Raw genomic sequence first — 18,908 nt, 5'->3', positions numbered from 1 at the left:
CGCCGGCGCGTGCGCGCTCCCTCGGTGCGGCGGGCTGCGTGCGCGAGTGGGAGGCGGCAGGCCTGCGACTCCGGCCTTCCCGGCGCCCGCTCCCAGCGCGACGTCTCCAGCCATGAACCGCTTTGGTACCCGGCTGGTGGGAGCCACGGCCACCTCTTCGCCGCCGCCGAAGGCCCGCAGCAATGAAAACCTCGACAAAATAGATATGTCTTTGGGTGAGGGGCCTAGTTGGACCGAGTTGGAGTGCGGGGGAGGGCGCGGGCGGAACCAGGCGGCGCGGTTTGTGGGGGCGGGGGCGGTCGGCCGCAGTTGCCGCGGAGTTTTCTCGCGGGTGGGCGGACCCGAGCGGAGGCCCCGAGGACAGCCGGGAGCGCAGGCTGGACGCCAGGTGCCCGGCGGGACCGCGAGGGACCCGGGCGTCCCCTCGGCCGCGGCGGTCGGAGGAGGGGCTGTGGGGGCGGGGACCGGGGCGCTGCGGGCCCGGAGGTTCGGAGGGTCGCGGGGGGCGTCTCTTCCCCCCCGAGGGGCTACGGCTCGCCGCCCGCCGGCTCTTTGTGAGGACGGGTCCGCGGGTTTCCCCGGAGCGCGTTCGCGGTGGGCGTTATCCGGGAGCCAGCGAAATGGTCCGACCGACCGTGCCCTCTGAAGAAAGACCTGTGAGAGCCCGGCCGGGCTGCGATCGGTCGAACCGGGGCCGGAGCTTTCCCTGGCTGCCGGGCGCGACTCTCGGGCCACCTCCGGCCGCGGCCCCGGAGCGTGTGTCGGAAAGGAAGCGGCGCTCGGCCGCCGGCGGGGTGTTGTGCATTGAGCGCTGCTGGAAAAGCACGGTCTCCCTCTCCAGGCCTCCGAGTTAGCTCGTGGGGAGAATGCGGCGATCTTGGAAGGAGACATTGCCGTGGCTCGCTGGGCAGCCAGGTCAGGCGTGGGGCTCTTGAGCGTGCCTAAGGGCCGGCGTGGTTTCTTGTCGATTATGTAAAAAGCGGGGGGGTGTTGATTCCTTTGAAATTCAGCCCTGACGCTACCCAGGCACCAGCCGCTGTGGTCAGCTTGGCTGGGCTGAAGTACGAACATGTCTGTCGGGATTCGGTGGCGTTGGGTGGAAGTCAGCTCTGCCAGCTCTTCGGCCGGCAGCTTTTCGGATGTTTAAAAGTACCTGACTGGTGGATTCCGAGGCGTACCGTTTCCCAGGACGGTCTTTGGGGTAATAACCGTCTGGGAAACCTTCTTTCGGTTGTCATTTCTTCCCATTTGTCTTGTGTGTCTTTTGTTGTGGTTTATCCGGTGGAACATTTTTGGTTCCAGGTGAGAAGAGAACTGTTGGTTTCTAGGATTGCCACAGTCAATATGTGAATTTAAGGAAACGATCAGAAATAATAGGTTTGGCCTCAAGTCTTGCCTTGCTGCTGGTTAGTAGTGAGCTTGTGAGAAATGAGAAAGCCGGGGCTGGGCGCGGTGACTCAAGCCTGCAATCCCAGCCCTTTGAAGGCGGAGGCGGGCAGATGGCTTGAGTCCAGGAGTTTGAGACCAGCCCAGGCAACAAGGTGAAATCCCGTGTCTACTAAAAATACTAAAATTAGCCAGGCGTGGTGACCGCGTGCCCGTAATCCCAGCTAAGGCATGAGAATAGCTGGAACCCGCGGGCGTAGGTTGCAATGAGCCGAGGTTGTGCCACTGCGCTCCAACCTGGGCTGTAGACAGAGACCCTGTCCGCCACCCCCCCCCCCAAAAATGAGAAACCTTTTGAGGTAAGGCCAAGAAATAATGTAATAATGAATATTTATATATCTATTGATTGCCTACTACCTACCAGGTACTGCACTAAGCATTTTATGCATTAACTCAGTTTATCCTCATAATAACTCTGTGAGGATTGTACTTCTAGCAGAAGATCGAGAGCATGGAACCCAGAACCGCACTGTCTCAGTTCAGGTCCTGGACTAAGCATTAAATTAAATTAATTAATTATTTGAGATGGAGTCTCGCTCTGTTGCCCAGGTTGGATTGCAGTGATGTGATCTCGGCTCACTGCAACCTCCGCCTCTCGGGTTCCAGCGCTTCTTCTGCTTCAGCTTCCTGAGTAGCTGGGATTACAGGCGCCCGCCACCACTGATGGCCGGTAATTTTCCTATTTTTAGTAGAGACAGGGTTTCACCGTGTTGGCCAGGCTGGTCTCAAACTCCTGACCTCAGGTGATCTGCCCACCTCGGCTTCCCCTACAGGCGTGAGCCACCGCGCCCGGCCAGCATTTTGTATATTAACTCAGTTTATCCTCATGATAAGTCTGGGAGGGTTGTACTCCTAGTGATGGACAGCGTGAAATCCAGATCCACACTGTCTCAGTTCAGGTCCTGCCTCTGCCACTTTGTAGCCATGTAACCGTGGGCAGATGATTTCCCAGTGCCTCGTCTGTAGAAAGGTGATAGTAATTAGTATTTATCACATAGGGTTGCTGAAAACACTAAATGAGTCGGAAGGCATAAGTGAACTGCTTAGAACAGGGCCTGGTATACAGCACTGTATTTTTCTACGTACTCTCTATATATGTGTGTGCTGTATATATGCCTTTATTTTTCTGCATACGTTTCATATATATGTGTGTCTGTCTGTATGGCTTTATTTTTATACATACGCTATATATATGGGTATGTCTATATAGGCCTTTGTTATTTTTCCACATACACTATGTATATGTGTGTGTCTGTATATATGGTTTTGTTATTTTTATACATACACTGTATATATGTGTGTATGTCTGTATATATGGCTTTATTTTTATACATACATTATATATGTATATGTCTATATAGGCCTTTATTTTTATGCTACACTATATGTGCGTGTATGTCTGTATATATGGCTTTATTTTTATACATACACTGTGTGTGTGTATGTCTGTATATATGCCTTTGTTATTTTTTTTTTTTTTTTTTTTTTTGAGACGGAGTCTCGCTCTGTCGCCCAGGCTGGAGTGCAGTGGCCGGATCTCAGCTCACTGCAAGCTCCGCCTCCCGGGTTCACGCCATTCTCCTGCCTCAGCCTCCCGAGTAGCTGGGACTACAGGCGCCCACCACCTCGCCCGGCTAGTTTTTTGTATTTTTTTAGTAGAGACGGGGTTTCACCGTGTTAGCCAGGATGGTCTCGATCTCCCGACCTCGTGATCCGCCCGTCTCGGCCTCCCGAAGTGCTGGGATTACAGGCTTGAGCCACCGCGCCCGGCTATGCCTTTGTTATTTTTATACATACACTTTATATATGTGTGTATGTCTGTATATATGGCTTTGTTATTTTTATATATACGCTATATATATGTGTGTGTCTGTATATATGCCTTTGTTATTTTTATACATACAGTTTATGTGTGTATGTCTGTATATATGTCTGTTATTTTTATACTATGCTATGTATATGTGTGTATGTCTGTATATGGCTTTATTTTTATACTACACTATGTATGTGTGTGTGTCTGTATATGGCTTTATTTTTATACTACACTATATATATGTGTGCATGTCTGTATATATGGCTTTATTTTTATACACACACTATATATGAGTGTATGTTTATATATGGCTTTGTTATTTTTATACACACACTATATATATGTATGTTTGTATATATGCCTTTGTTATTTGTTGTTATTTCCATTTTATAGAAGTCTGAGGCATAGAGAAATTAAGTAACTTGCTTGAAGTCGTACGAGTTAGTTAAGTGGTAGTACCAGGATTTCAGTCTGGTTCTAGAGCCTCAAACCGTTTTACACCTAGATTTCTTAAGTTTCTACATTTCCTGTTTGCTTTTTGTATGTGTTTTGTTTGATGACTAGTACGTTGAAGTGAAGACAATCAAGGGGTCGTTCTCTTAGAGGTAGCAGTGAAGTGCTGTGGAGAGCTGAAGCAGCTCGGTCTTTCTTCCCCCAGGAACGCACAGCAGCCTCTCTATTGCATTTTGGTGAGAATTTTACAGAAATGGGATGAAGAGATGATCGTCTGTCTTAGACAGTTATTATGCTTTGTGAATGTTTAATCTTACCAGGTTTGCAGAGGTTTTAGAACCTGATTTTTTTGTTTTAAATCATGGCTTTGCTAGGTGTATATGAATTTCATATAGAGTACCGAGTTTACCAATAGCTGCCCTCATGGTTCAATTTCTTAATTTGAAAATGGGTGTTATGATGATACTTGTTTCATAGGATTGTTGTGAATTAAGTGCATACATGTCAGAACTGTTGGTACTAACGTTACTAATGCCTGTACTGTAGTACTTACTACCACCCCTACTGCTGCTGCTATTACTATTACCATGTATATTCCGCTAGTGCTAGGGGAGAAACTTAAAATAGCTCATTGTAAGGAATTTTAAAAAAAAATTCTGATACCTCTGTATCTATTCACTGGGCAGGAGAAAGGCATTTTCTTTTTTTAGATTGAGAGAAGCCCCTCAGCCATGGTAGCTCATTTGACTTATTTGAAGATGTAGGTAGTAAAATGTTGAAATGTGAAATGTAATTTTGTATTTAATATGCTCTGCTACTTCTCATTTTTAGTTATATTTAGACTTTATACACTGTATTTTATTTTATTTATTTTTTCATACGGAGTCTTGCTCTGTCGCCCAGGCTGGAGTGCAGTGGCACGATCTTGGCTCACTGCAAGCTCCGCCTCCCGGGTTCACACCATTCTCCTGCCTCAGCCTCCCGCGTAGCTGGGACTACAAGCACCCGCCACCACGCCTGGCTAATTTTTTGTATTTTTTTAGCAGACACGGGGTTTCACGGTGTTAGCCAGGATGGTCTCGATCTCCTGACCTCGTGATCCGCCCACAGCCTCCCAAAGTGCTGGGATTACAGGCTTGAGCCACCACGCCCGGCCCATATGCTGTATTTTAAGATTAACTTTGTTAGTCAACATTGTACTTTGCCTCTTTTTTTTTTAATGCTCCCCAGACCAAATTCATTTTTTTGATTTACTCTCAAGGCTTGAGATTTTAGACTTTTGATGAAGAGTAAGTAGCACTTTGTTAAAGGAAAGCAGTGTCTCATAAAGAGTGTCTTCCTAAGTATTCGCTTGATGCTTGTTGAGATGCATGTTTATATATCTGATGTTCATGAGACCTTTTAATTTTTTACAAAAGTTTTTGAGTGCCCTTAACTTTGATGAACTGTGAACTCTTTCGCAGTTGGACATTAATTTTAAAAAGACAACTAAATACTTTGGGGGAGATTTGAGAGATTTTGTGTGAATATTTGAGTGTAATTAAGAGTCTTAAAGATTAGAGATGGGTTAGGTAGAACAGTAATATATTACAAAGGACCTTCAAGTTATATTTCCTTCTCTGACTTCTGGAAAGACTAATTATAGTGACAAAAAAATTTGAGTTTAATTAGTTTTGTAGAGTTTTATTAAGAAGTTGTTGACTGTATGCAATTTCTTTGTTTTATTTGCTTTCTCAATTATCAAATAATACTGAAATTAGGACTGTGGAGAAAATGTGTGTGTGTGTGTGTGTATATATATATATATTTTTTTTTTTTTTTTTTGAGAGACAATCTTGCTCTGTTGCCTAGGCTGGACTGCGGTGGCATGACCGTGGCTCAGTGCAGCCTCGAGCGCTTGAGCTCAAGGAATTCTCCCGCCTCAGCCTCCCGAGTAGCTGGGGCACGCACCACTGAGTACCGAGTACCACAGGCACGCACCACCATGCCTGGCTAATTTTTAAAAATTATCTGTGGAGATGAGGTTTTGCTGTGTTGCCCAGGTTGGTCTTGAACTCTTGGGCTGAAGTAGTCTCCCATCTCACCTCCCAAAGTGCTGGGATTGCAGGCATGTGCCACTGTGCCCAGCTGGATATTTCTTAAAGGAGTATGTTTGGCTTCTGGTAACCTCTTTTAACAGATATAAATGGGAATCTGGAGTACATTTAATTTTCTGGTCTTCACCTTGTTCTGTTGTGGTATTTTTGTTTGTGAATTACCTTGGGGCAGTTTGGTAGTATGTTTGGAAGTAATGAGGCTCAGATCCGTGTACAAAGAAAAATAAGGTAACCTTGAAGTACTTTGCTAGAGGTGAGCCATTAGTATTTTTTTGTACTATACCTTTATTATGGCACTTGTTTAATTTTGTATTTGCTATTTGCATGTCTGTTTCCATCAGTACTTTTAAACTTACTTAGAAAAGGGACCGTATTTTACTTTTGTTTCAGTTACAGCACAACCTGACACATATATTCACTGCATGTAGTATATGCTCAATAAATATTGGCTGAATTTCAGCATTTAGTATTTTAGTTGAATGGTTTAATTTTTGATTACCTACATATTGGAAGGTGGTCATCTTTTTTTCCTTTTTTTTTTTTTTTTTTTGGATGGAGTCTCCCTCCGTCACCCAGGCTGGAGTGCAGTGGTGCGATCTTGGCTCACTGCAACCTCCGCCTCCCGAGTTCAACCAATTCTCCTGCCTCAGCCTCCTGAGTAGCTGGGATTATAGGCGCATGCCACCATACCTGGCTATTTTTTTTTTTGTATTTTTAGTAGAGACAGGGTTTCACCATGTTGGTCAGGCCAGTCCCGAACTCCTGACCTCAGATGATCCTCCCACCTCAGCCTCCCAAAGTGCTGGGATTATAGGCATGAGCCACTGTGCCCGGCCAGAAGGGGGTCATCTTTAAAAAATGGAGGCTTCTGTCATTATGGAAAGTAAGTAGGAATAACTTTTGTAAACGGGCTTCTGCTTAGATTCATCAGGTAAAGAAATACTATGGCTAATTGCACTCTTCATTAATTGGTAGATCTGCTTTGGGCTGTTGAAAAATGGCTGATTCTTGTTATCCTCTTATGGAAGTGCTTTCAAAATAGAAGTTAGGAACATAGGAAATCTTATCAGCTGGAAAATGAAACTGAGTAATTGAGTTAAGTTAAAATGAAAATAATTGGCATTTCCTCTATCATAGATGATATCATCAAGTTGAATCGAAAGGAAGGGAAGAAGCAGAATTTTCCAAGACTAAATAGAAGACTCCTCCAGCAAAGTGGTGCCCGGCAATTCAGGATGAGAGTACGATGGGGAATCCAACAGAATTCTGGTAAGTTTTGAAAGGAAGCTTTAATGAAAAGCTGTTATTTGTGTGTTCATAGTGTACTGTCTTTAGCGTATGCTTAATGTGGAGGAAATGCATCAGTACTCTTTGTGTTTTCTGTTTCCTGTATGACTAGGTGTTTGTTTAGATCTAAAACCTGGTAAAAATTTCAGTAGCCTTCAATAGGCATAACACTGTTTCTTAAACATTTAAGTCATTTAAAAGTAACTTCAGTTTATACATAGTCTAAATTATATTCAGAGTTTAGAATTGCAAAGGATCTTATAAATCATGAGCTCCTGTCTCCATCCAAGTGAGATGTTCCTTTAATAGTCTGCCTAATGGATGACTAACTCCAGCTTAAATATATTCAGCGAAAGAGTATGCTACCTCACAAGCATGAGCCACTGTGCTTGGCCTCTTAATTTGAATTAAAGCATGCCTGGCACTTTAGTAAAGTTATAGAAAGCAAATTCTCTTTTGTGTATGAGAACTCTTTAATTATGTGGAGACTACTATTACATTCTGCGTAGAAAATGACCTTCAGACTCCTTGTCTTATCATCCAAGAACTTTAGGATTTGTTGAATCTTCCAAAGTGACACTCAGAATTGAATGCTTTAGATATAATGTGGAACTCTATACATTTAGTTATTTTTGACAATCTGCTGGAAGCTTATTTATTTATATTTATGTTATTTATAACCATTATATATTGCCATTATATATATATAACCATTTTTGTATTTATATTATTTATAACCATCTCGATTGTAGGCCGTAATTGAACGCTAATATATATGGCTTGTTAACTTCTTTATCAGCAATATCAGAATTTTAGAATAAATCTTTGTTCAAATAAAAGAACTAAACCTTTTTCAGATATGTAAAAATATGTTTGACAAACTAACTTCCAAATTGATTTTTATTCTGTATGTTGAAAAACATAAAAATAATCTCCAGTAGGTTGAACATAATTCTGTGTTTACAGCTAACATCCCATTGTATCCTCAAAATATGTATAACTGAAGCCTAGCACAGTGGTTCATGCCTGTAATCCCAGAACTTTGGGAAGATCAGTTGAATCCAGGAATCTGAGACCAGCTTGGGCAACACAGGGAGACCCTGTCTCTACAAAAAATTTTAAAAATTAGCCAGGTGTGATCCGCCCGTCTCGGCCTTCCAAAGTGCTGGGATTACAGGCTTGAGCCACCGCGCCCGGCCAAGGCCAGGAGATCGAGACCATCCTGGCTAACACAGTGAAACCCTGTCTCTACTAAAAATACAAAAAACTAGCCGGGCGAGGTGGCGGCGCCTGTAGTCCCAGGTACTCGGGAGGCTGAGACAGGAGAATGGCGTAAACCCGGGAGGCGGAGCTTGCAGTGAGCTAAGATCTGGCCACTGCACTCCAGCCCGGGCAACAGAGCCAGACTCCGTCTCAAAAAAAAAAAAAAAAAAAATTAGCCAGGTGTGGTAGCCTGGGACCTCCTTCTGGTCCCAGCCACTTGGGAGGCTGAGGTGGGAAGATGGCTTGAGCCTAGGAGATCAAGGCCACAGTGAGCCATGATGGTACCACAGCACTCCAGCATGAGACTCTGTCTCAAGAAAAGTACATATAACTGAGATTGGGCCCTAAAAAGAAACTATTCATCTGTAAGAATTTTTTGAATAGTTGAACCTAAGGGAGTGAATTTCATGACAGGTATTTAACTGTAGCAAATGAAGTTTAGTTCCAGTGATTTATATTTACATTTTTTTTTGAGATGGAGTTTCGCTCTTGTTGCCCAGGCTGGAGTGCAATGGCGCGATCTTGGCTCACTGCAGCCTCCACCTCCCAGATTCAAGCGATTTTCCTGCCTCAGTCTCCCAAGTAGCTGGGATTACAGGCATGTGCCACCATGCCCAGCTAATTTTGTATTTTTAGGAGAGATGGGGTTTCTCCATATTGTTCAGGCTGGTCTTGAACTCCCAACCTCAGGTGATCCACCTGCCTTGGCCTCCTGCCTCGGCCGCCCAGAGGGCTGGGATTACAGGAGTAAGCCACTGTGCCCAGCCTAAATATTTCTTATAAATGTTATTGAACATACTATGTATTTTTTGTATTATTTGTTTGTTTTTGTATTCTTTGTTTTTAAAATAACTGTTGAGAATTCATAGAAGCCAGAAATATATTCATTAATTAATGTTTATCAAATATTTAACATTAATATATTTCAGTGTTGGCCGGGCGCGGTGGCTCAAGCCTGTAATCCCAGCACTTTGGGAGGCCGAGACGGGCGGATCACGAGGTCAGGAGATCGAGACCATCCTGGCTAACACGGTGAAACCCTGTCTCTACTAAAAAAATACAAAAAACTAGCCGGGCGCGGTGGCGGGCGCCTGTAGTCCCAACTACTCGGGAGGCTGAGGGAGGAGAATGGCGTGAACCCGGGAGTCAGAGCTTGCAGTGAGCTGAGATCTGGCCACTGCACTCCAGCCTGGGCGGCAGAGCGAGACTCTGTCTCAAAAAAAAAAAAAAAATATATATATATATATATATATATATGTTTCAGTGTTAAATACTTGATAGATACTCTAACCTGATTGGGTCCTAGGGTTATATAAAGATATGGTCTTCTACTTCAAGGAATTAATTTCCAGTATTAGAGATAAGATGGAAAAGGTAGTACGGGAGAAATGTCATAAGAGAAATTCAAATAGTATTATAGGACTTTAGAGATTTTGTACTAAGAAGATCAGGAGTAAAGATTTCATGAATAAGGTGAAATGTGAGCTGGTCCATGAAGGATCAGAAAAGCTTTTCTTTTATGGATGTTGTGATCTGAGCCTTGAAATAAATGATATCTAGGGGCAGCTTAGGATTTCATAAGATTGAGCTTGTCCTTGTATGTTTATTGCTTACATGTGACAGGGGCTAAAATAGAACAGCAGCCACTGTTACTGAATGTACAGAGATAGAAGATTGTCTTAAATTCTGATTGGCTAGGAAAAAGTTCAGATTTCCACTTTGTAATGTCAATGAGGATGTTGGCTTGAGGTAAGAGAAATAATTAGGACAGAGATCTCTTTGCAGATCCGCAGTATGATTTCTGATGGCTGAACAAGTCAGTGAATGAAATCTTTCTAACTTCATGTGTGAATAATAATTTAGGCACTCAGTAAATACTTGGAGAAACTACCCAGGTGTTCTTCAGTGGTAGAATGTATAGAGTGTTCTTCAGTGGTAGAATGTATAGAGTGTTCTTCAGTGGAGGAATGTATAGAGTTGTTCTTCAGCGGTAGAATAGAGTTGTTCTTCAGTGGTAGAATGTATAGAGTTATTCTTCAGTGGTAGAACATATAGAGTTGTTCTTCAGTGGTAGAATGTATAGAGTTGTTCTTCAGTGGTAGAATGTATAGAGTTGTTCTTCAGTGGTAGAATGTATAGAGTGTTCTTCAGTGGTAGAGTGTATAGAGTTGTTCTTCAGTGGAGGAATGTATAGAGTGTTCTTCCGTGGTAGAATGTATAGAGTTGTTCTTCAGTGGAGGAATGTATAGAGTTGTTCTTCAGTGGAGGAATGTATAGAGTGTTCTTCAGTGGTAGAATGTATAGAGTTGTTCTTCAGTGGTAGAATGTATAGAGTTGTTCTTCAGTGGTAGAATGTATAGGTTGTTCTTCAGTGGTAGAATGTATAGAGTTGTTCTTCAGTGGTAGAATGTATAGAGTGTTCTTCAGTGGTAGAGTGTATAGAGGTGTTCTTCAGTGGAGGAGTGTATAGAGCTGTTCTTCAGTGGTAGAATGTATAGAGTTGTTCTTCAGTGGAGGAATGTATAGAGTGTTCTTCAGTGGAGGAATGTATAGAGTTGTTCTTCAGTGGAGGAATGTATAGAGTTCTTCAGTGGAGGAATGTATAGAGTTGTTCTTCAGTGGTAGAGTGTATAGAGTGTTCTTCAGTGGAGGAATGTATAGAGTTGTTCTTCAGTGGAGGAGTGTATAGAGTTGTTCTTCAGTGGTAGAATGTATAGAGTGTTCTTCAGTGGTAGAGTGTATAGCGTGTTCTTCAGTGGAGGAATGTATAGAGTTGTTCTTCAGTGGAGGAATGTATAGAGTGTTCCTCAGTGGAGGAATGTATAGAGTTGTTCTTCAGTGGAGGAATGTATAGAGTGTTCTTCAGTGGAGGAATGTATAGAGTTGTTCTTCAGTGGTAGAATGTATAGAGTGTTCTTCAGTGGAGGAATGTATAGAGTTGTTCTTCAGTGGTAGAATGTATAGAGTGTTCCTCAGTGGTGGAATGTATAGAGTTGTTCTTCAGTGGTAGAATGTATAGAGTGTTCTTCAGTGGTAGAGTGTATAGAGTTGTTCTTCAGTGGTAGAATGTATAGAGTGTTCTTCAGTGGTAGAGTGTATAGAGTGTTCTTCAGTGGAGGAATGTATAGAGTTGTTCTTCAGTGGAGGAATGTATAGAGTGTTCTTCAGTGGAGGAGTGTATAGAGTTCTTCAGTGGTAGAGTGTATAGAGTTGTTCTTCAGTGGAGGAATGTATAGAGAGTTTTTCAGTGGTAGAATGTATAGAGTTGTTCTTCAGTGGAGGAATGTATAGAGTTGTTCTTCAGTGGAGGAATGTATAGAGTGTTCTTCAGTGGAGGAATGTATAGAGTGTTCTTCAGTGGAGGAATGTATAGAGTTGTTCTTCAGTGGTAGAATGTATAGAGTGTTCTTCAGTGGTAGAGTGTATAGAGTGTTCTTCAGTGGAGGAATGTATAGAGTTGTTCTTCAGTGGAGGAATGTATAGAGTGTTCTTCAGTGGAGGAGTGTATAGAGTTGTTCTTCAGTGGTAGAGAGTATAGAGTTGTTCTTCAGTGGAGGAATGTATAGAGAGTTTTTCAGTGGTAGAATGTATAGAGTGTTCTTCAGTGGTAGAGTGTATAGAGCTGTTCTTCAGTGGAGGAGTGTATAGAGCTGTTCTTCAGTGGAGGAATGTATAGAGTTGTTCTTCAGTGGTAGAATGTATAGAGTGTTCTTCAGTGGTAGAATGTATAGAGTTGTTCTTCAGTGGTAGAATGTATAGAGTGTTCTTCAGTGGTAGAGTGTATAGAGTGTTCTTCAGTGGTAGAATGTATAGAGTTGTTCTTCAGTGGTAGAATGTATAGAGTTGTTCTTCAGTGGTAGAATGTATAGAGTGTTCTTCAGTGGAGGAATGTATAGAGTTGTTCTTCAGTGGAGGAATGTATAGAGTTGTTCTTCAGTGGTAGAATGTATAGAGTGTTCTTCAGTGGTAGAATGTATAGAGTTGTTCTTCAGTGGTAGAATGTATAGAGTGTTCTTCAGTGGTAGAGTGTATAGAGTGTTCTTCAGTGGAGGAATGTATAGAGTTGTTCTTCAGTGGAGGAATGTATAGAGTGTTCTTCAGTGGTAGAGTGTATAGAGTTGTTCTTCAGTGGTAGAGTGTATAGAGTTGTTCTTCAGTGGGGGAGTGTATAGAGTTGTTCTTCAGTGGTAGAGTGTATAGAGTTGTTCTTCAGTGGAGGAATGTATAGAGTTGTTCTTCAGTGGAGGAATGTATAGAGTTGTTCTTCAGTGGAGGAATGTATAGAGTTGTTCTTCAGTGGAGGAATGTATAGAGTGTTCTTCAGTGGAGGAATGTATAGAGTTGTTCTTCAGTGGAGGAATGTATAGAGTTGTTCTTCAGTGGTAGAATGTATAGAGTGTTCTTCCGTGGTAGACTGTATAGAGTTGTTCTTCAGTGGTAGAGTGTATAGAGTTGTTCTTCAGTGGTAGAATGTATGGAGTGTTCTTCAGTGGTAGAGTGTATAGAGTTGTTCTTCAGTGGTAGAATGTATAGAGTGTTCTTCAGTGGAGGAATGTATAGAGTTGTTCTTCAGTGGAGGAATGTATAGAGTGTTCTTCAGTGGTAGAGTGTATAGAGTTGTACTTCAGTGGTAGAGTGTATAGAGTTGTTCTTCAGTGGGGGAGTGTATAGAGTTGTTCTTCAGTGGTAGAGTGTATAGAGTTGTTCTTCAGTGGAGGAATGTATAGAGTTGTTCTTCAGTGGAGGAATGTATAGAGTTGTTCTTCAGTGGTAGAGTGTATAGAGTTGTTCTTCAGTGGTAGAATGTATAGAGTTGTTCTTCAGTGGTAGAATGTATAGAGTTGTTCTTCAGTGGAGGAATGTATAGAGTTGTTCTTCAGTGGAGGAATGTAGAGTGTTCTTCAGTGGTAGAATGTATAGAGTGTTCTTCAGTGGTAGAATGTATAGAGTTGTTCTTCAGTGGTAGAATGTATAGAGTTGTTCTTCAGTGGTAGAATGTATAGAGTTGTTCTTCAGTGGTAGAATGTATAGAGTGTTCTTCAGTGGTAGAGTGTATAGAGTTGTTCTTCAGTGGTAGAATGTATAGAGTGTTCTTCAGTGGAGGAATGTATAGAGTTGTTCTTCAGTGGAGGAATGTATAGAGTGTTCTTCTGTGGAGGAATGTATAGAGTTGTTCTTCAGTGGAGGAATGTATAGAGTGTTCTTCAGTGGAGGAATGTATAGAGTTGTTCTTCAGTGGTAGAGTGTATAGAGTGTTCTTCAGTGGAGGAGTGTATAGAGTTGTTCTTCAGTGGAGGAGTGTATAGAGTTGTTCTTCAGTGGTAGAATGTATAGAGTGTTCTTCAGTGGTAGAATGTATAGAGTGTTCTTCAGTGGAGGAATGTAGAGAGTTGTTCTTCAGTGGAGGAATGTAGAGAGTGTTCTTCAGTGGAGGAATGTATAGAGTTGTTCTTCAGTGGAGGAGTGTATAGAGTTGTTCTTCAGTGGTAGAATGTATAGAGTTGTTCTTCAGTGGTAGAGTGTATAGAGTGTTCTTCAGTGGAGGAATGTATGGAGTTGTTCTTCAGTGGAGGAATGTATAGAGAGTTTTTCAGTGGTAGAATGTATAGAGTTGTTCTTCAGTGGTAGAGTGTATAGAGTGTTCTTCAGTGGAGGAATGTATAGAGTTGTTCTTCAGTGGTAGAATGTATAGAGTTGTTCTTCAGTAGAGGAATGTATAGAGTGTTCTTCAGTGGAGGAATGTATAGAGTTCTTCAGTGGAAGAATGTATAGAGTTGTTCTTTAGTGGTAGAGTGTATAGAGTTGTTCTTCAGTGATAGAGTGTATAGAGTGTTCTTCCGTGGTAGAATGTATAGAGTTGTTCTCAAAATGTCATCAGAGACCCTTGGGGATCCCTAAGACATGGGGGATCCACAAGATCAAAACTAATTTAATATTAATACTAAGGCATTAATTGTATTTTCACTCCTGCTCTCTCAGGAATGTACAGTAGGCTTTTCTGGAGTCTACACGATATCTGATAATTAAAGTAGATAGAATGCAAAAGCAGGATCTTAGTTCAGTGGGCTGTAGCAAAGTACCGTAGACTAGGTAGCTTATAAACAACAGAAGTTTATATTGCACAGTTTTGGAGATTAGCAGTTCAAGGTCAGGATGTCAGTAAGGTCAGATTCTGGTGAGGGTTCTTTTCCAGGTTGCGGACTTTGGACTTCTTGTGGTATCCTTGTGTGGCAGAAGGAAGGCTAGAGAGCTCTCCAGGGTCACTTTTGTAAGGACACTAATCCCGTTCACGATGGCTCCATCCTCATGATGTACCTCCCAAAGCCCTCACCTGTTAATACCATCATATTAAGTGTTAGTACTTCAACATGTGAATTTTGGAGAACTACAAACATTCAGTCCTTAACAAGCAGTTGTGAGAATCTAGTGAGAATCTTCTATTAAGGCAAACACCAAGGAGATCCAAAAACAACAACACTCTTCTTACTAAATATTTTTGTTTGTTTCAGAAAATAAAAATAACTAGGCCAGGCGCAGTGGCTCAGCCTGTAATCCCAGCACTTTGGGAGGCTGAGACGGGCAGATCACAAGGTCAGGAGTTCAAGAGCAGCCTGGCCAATATGGTGAAACCCCGTCTCTACTAAAAATATAAAAATTAGTTGGACATGGTGGTGGGCACCTGTCGTCCCAGCTACTCGGGAGGCTGAGGCAGGAGAATAACTTGAACCTGGGAGGTGGAGGTTGTAGTGAGCCGAGATCACACCACTGCACTCCAGCCTGGTTGAGTGACAGAGCGAGACTCTGTCTCAAAAATAAAAAAGGCCAGGCGCGGTGGCTCATGCCTGTAATCCCAGCACTTGGGGAGGCCGAGGCAGGTGGATCATGAGATCAGGAGATCGAGACCGTCCTGGCTAACACGGTGAAACCCCGTCTCTACTAAAAATACAAAAAACTAGCCGGGTGTGGTGGTGGGCGCCTGTAGTCCCAGCTACTCAAGAGGCTGAGGCAGGAGAAAGGTGTGAACCCGGGAGATGGAGCTTGCAGTGAGCTGAGATCCGGCCACTGCACTCCATCCTGAGAGACACAACAAGACTCTGTCTCCAAAACACACACACACACACACACACACACACACACACACAAACAACTAATGGATACCAGGCTTAATACCTCAGTGATGGAATAATCTGTACAGCAAACCCCTGTGATACATGTTTACATATGTAACAAACCTGCACATCCTGCACATGTACCCCAACCTTAAAATAAAAGTTAAAATTTGTTATTTTTCATTTAAAAAGAGGTGTGTACCCTATGTGTAATGAGTTTATTATTATTAAGTGAAATGGTTTTTAACTATCTTATTAATAGTTTTTATTATGGCCAGGTGTGGTGGCTCACCCCTGTAATCCCAGCACTTTGGGAGCCCGAGGTGGGTGGATCACCTGAAGTCAGGAGTTTGAGACCAGCCTGACCAACATGGTGAAACTTCGTCTCTACTAAAAATACAACAGTTAGCTGGGTGTGGTGGCACATACCTGTAATCCCAGCTCCTCAGGAGGCTGAGGCAGGAGAATTGCTTGAACTGGGGAGGCGGAGGTTGCAGTGAGCTGAGATCATGCCATTGCACTCTAGCCTGGGCGACAGAGTGAGACTGTTGTCTATTAAAAAAAAAAAAAAAAAAAAAAAGGTTTTATTTTAATTGCAGTAAATAAAACCCACAGAAACAAAAACTTTGGAGTCCTCAATTTTTAAGCATATGAAGAGGTTCGTGCTTGTAATCCCAGCACTTTGGGAGGCCAAAGCAGGAGGATTGCTTAAGCCAAGGACTTCAGGACCAGCGTGGGCAACATAGGGAGACCCCGTCTCTACAAAAAAAAAAAGAAAGAGTGTAAAGAGGTACCGAGACTGAAAAGTTTGAGAATGCTGTTCTTATTAGAAGTAGAAGAGATGGGAATATTTGTATGTTGCTTTGGAAATGAGCCAATAATATGATTACATATACCCTAGGATGTGACAGTTCCCAGAAAATCCCTCAAATCTTTATTTAGACGGTAAGGCTCCTGAAATTATTGAGGCATATGATGTATGTGGAAGGAAACTCATGAATAGATTAGTCTTGGGATTTAAAAGAAAGATGAAAATGTCTTTCTCTAGTTTTAGTTGTTATCAACCGTAGTTGTACCTGTGGAGCTTTATGAAATAGATGCTCTGGCTGTACTTTATTTCTACTGAACCGGAACCTGTAGAGGTAGGGAACGTTTTTTAAGCTTCATGGATGATTCTGATACCTAACTAGTATTAAACTACTGCTCTGGTGGAGCTGAAAATGCAGAAAGGTCTTCATAAAGGGTGGTAGTTGAAGTACATTGAGAATGTGGGTACTCTGGAATGCTGCAGAGAGGCTAAATGAATGAAAACTAAGAAAAGACTGTTGTATTGGATGATGTCTTTAGTACCCCTTCATAGTGCTTTTTAGAATAGAAGACAGTCACAGAGCATAAGAGGGGAGGGGAGATAATTGGGGCAGTATGTATAGATCTTTCTTGCTTTATGTAATGTGACAATGAAAGGGTGAAAAATACAATCATTGCTAAAACATACAGCTAATGAAGTTTGTTCAAAGGTAGAAAGGTGGGAGAACGAATCATATAGGCCTGATTAGAAAGTAGAGGAGGAGGTCAGGCGCCATGGCTCATGCCAGTAATCCCAGAACTTTGGGAAACCGAGGTGGGTGGATCACGAGGTCAGGAGTTCAAGACCAGCCTGGCCAACATAGTGAAATCCTATCTCTACTAAAAATACAAAAATTAGCTGGGTGTGGTGGTGGCACCTGTAGTCCCAGCTACTTGGGATGCTGAGGCAGGAGAATCTCTTGAACCTGGGAGGCGGAGCTTGCAGTGAGCTGAGATCCGGCCACTGCACTCCAGCCTGGATGACAAAGCGAGACTCTATCTCAAAAAAAAGCAAACCAAAAAAGGCAACACCATGGATAAGAGAAAAAAAAAGACAGTAGAAAGATTGATAAGTATGGGAACAATGTACTGTACTATCAATAGAAATAGCGTCAAGGGATAGAGATCTATTCCATACTTGTTTATTTTATTTTTTTTTATTTTTTGTTTTTTGAGATGGAGTCTTGCTCCATCGCCCAGGCTGGAGTGTGGTAGTGCGATCTTGGCTCACTGCAACCTCCGCCTCCCAGGTTCAAGCGATTCTCATGCCTCAGCCTCCTGAGTAGCTGGGATTACAGGCGCCCACCACCACGCCTGGCAGCTAATTTTTGTATTTCTAGTAGAGACGAGGTTTCACCATGTTGGCCAGGCTGGTCTCGAACTTCTGACCTCAAATGATCCACCAGCCTCATCCTCACTAAGTGTTGGAATTACAGGCGTGAGCTGCGGTACCCAACCTTATTTCATACTTAAGATCTTGTTTTAATCCATTTGATTGCTATTTATGAGAGACTCTTGTCAGTCTTTCTCATCTAGTCCTGAAATTTCGGTATAATAATGGGTTCCTCCTCCTTTTAATCTTTTCTTTTTGCCCTACAAACTCACTCGTTCTTTTGGAATATTTTCCCATTTCTTCCTTTCTCAAGAAAGATCTTTAGTATCAGTCTTATCAGATTATCATAGGAATTATAGTGCTCAGCTCAGATTTTCATACAAATTACAGTGCTCAGCTCAGATTATCATACGAATTACAGCGCTCAGCTCAGCTTACCGTACGAATTAGGGTACTCAGCACAGTGCCTAGGACAGTGAAGGGTAGCTGTCATGTTATTTAACACAAATAGCAAGTGATTCTATATTGGAATTAGTTTTAATGTACAGTTTTTCCCAATATGGTTTAATCTTCATCTGGTTGCAATTTCAGAAGGAAACCACACGTAGGGCAGCAATAATTTGATTTAAAAACTAAAAACTTTAAGCCAGCTGTGGTGGCTCACGCCTGTAACTCCAGCACTTTGGGAAGTCAAGGCAGGCAGATCACCTGAGGTCAGGAGTTTGAGACCAGCCTGACCAACATGGTGAAACCCCGTCTCTACTAAAAATACAAAAATATAACTGGGTGTGGTGGTGTGTGCCTGTAATCCCAGCTACTAGGGAGGCTGAGGCAGGAGAATTGTTTGAACCTGGGAGGTGGAGGTTGCAGTGAGCCGAGATCACGCCATTGCACTCCAGCCTGGGCGACAGAGTGAAACTCCGTCTCAAATAAAAAAAAAAAGAGTTTGCTTTACTGTTTAACTAACATTTCACCTTCTAGAAACTCACATCTTCAGAAAATAATCGTGGATGTATTTAAAAATATATCTATGGTTCCATTGTGATATTATTTATCATTAGAACTAACTGAAATGATTACTCTAAAGTTGATTGGATCAAGTATGGCATATTAAAAAGTAATTCAATAAAAGGATATCAAAAACATGGGATAATATTTTCACAATATAGGGGTGTGTGTGCGTTTGAGACAGGGTGTGTGTGTGTGTGTGTGTGAGACAGCATCTTGCTCTGTCACCCTAGGCTGGAATACAGTGTGATCTC

At 42.4% G+C, this 18,908-nt stretch overlaps 1 protein-coding gene across 10 annotated transcripts in view; it reads left to right on the top strand.

The window, feature by feature from the left end:
• The window catches only part of FYTTD1 (forty-two-three domain containing 1), a 50,607-nt gene that overhangs the window by 13,497 nt on the left and 18,202 nt on the right, over positions 1–18,908 (top strand). For 6 of the 10 annotated variants that reach the window (XM_074030646.1, XM_074030645.1, XM_074030643.1 and 3 more), the window contains exon 2: positions 6,946–7,077. In XM_074030646.1, coding sequence (XP_073886747.1) covers positions 7,044–7,077 — 34 coding nt within the window. In that variant the 5' untranslated portion in view covers positions 6,946–7,043. Of the gene's footprint in view, positions 1–23; positions 916–6,945; positions 7,078–18,908 lie in introns of those variants that run through there. The other 4 variants (XM_005595284.4, XM_005595282.4, XM_005595279.4 and 1 more) reach the window with 2 other exon arrangements.

This window comes from Macaca fascicularis, chromosome 2 (assembly GCF_037993035.2).
Source record: "Macaca fascicularis isolate 582-1 chromosome 2, T2T-MFA8v1.1".
Classification (NCBI taxonomy): domain Eukaryota; kingdom Metazoa; phylum Chordata; class Mammalia; order Primates; family Cercopithecidae; genus Macaca; species Macaca fascicularis.
The sequence above is the reverse complement of the archived record's forward strand: the minus strand, read 5'-3'. Positions and strand labels throughout refer to the sequence as shown.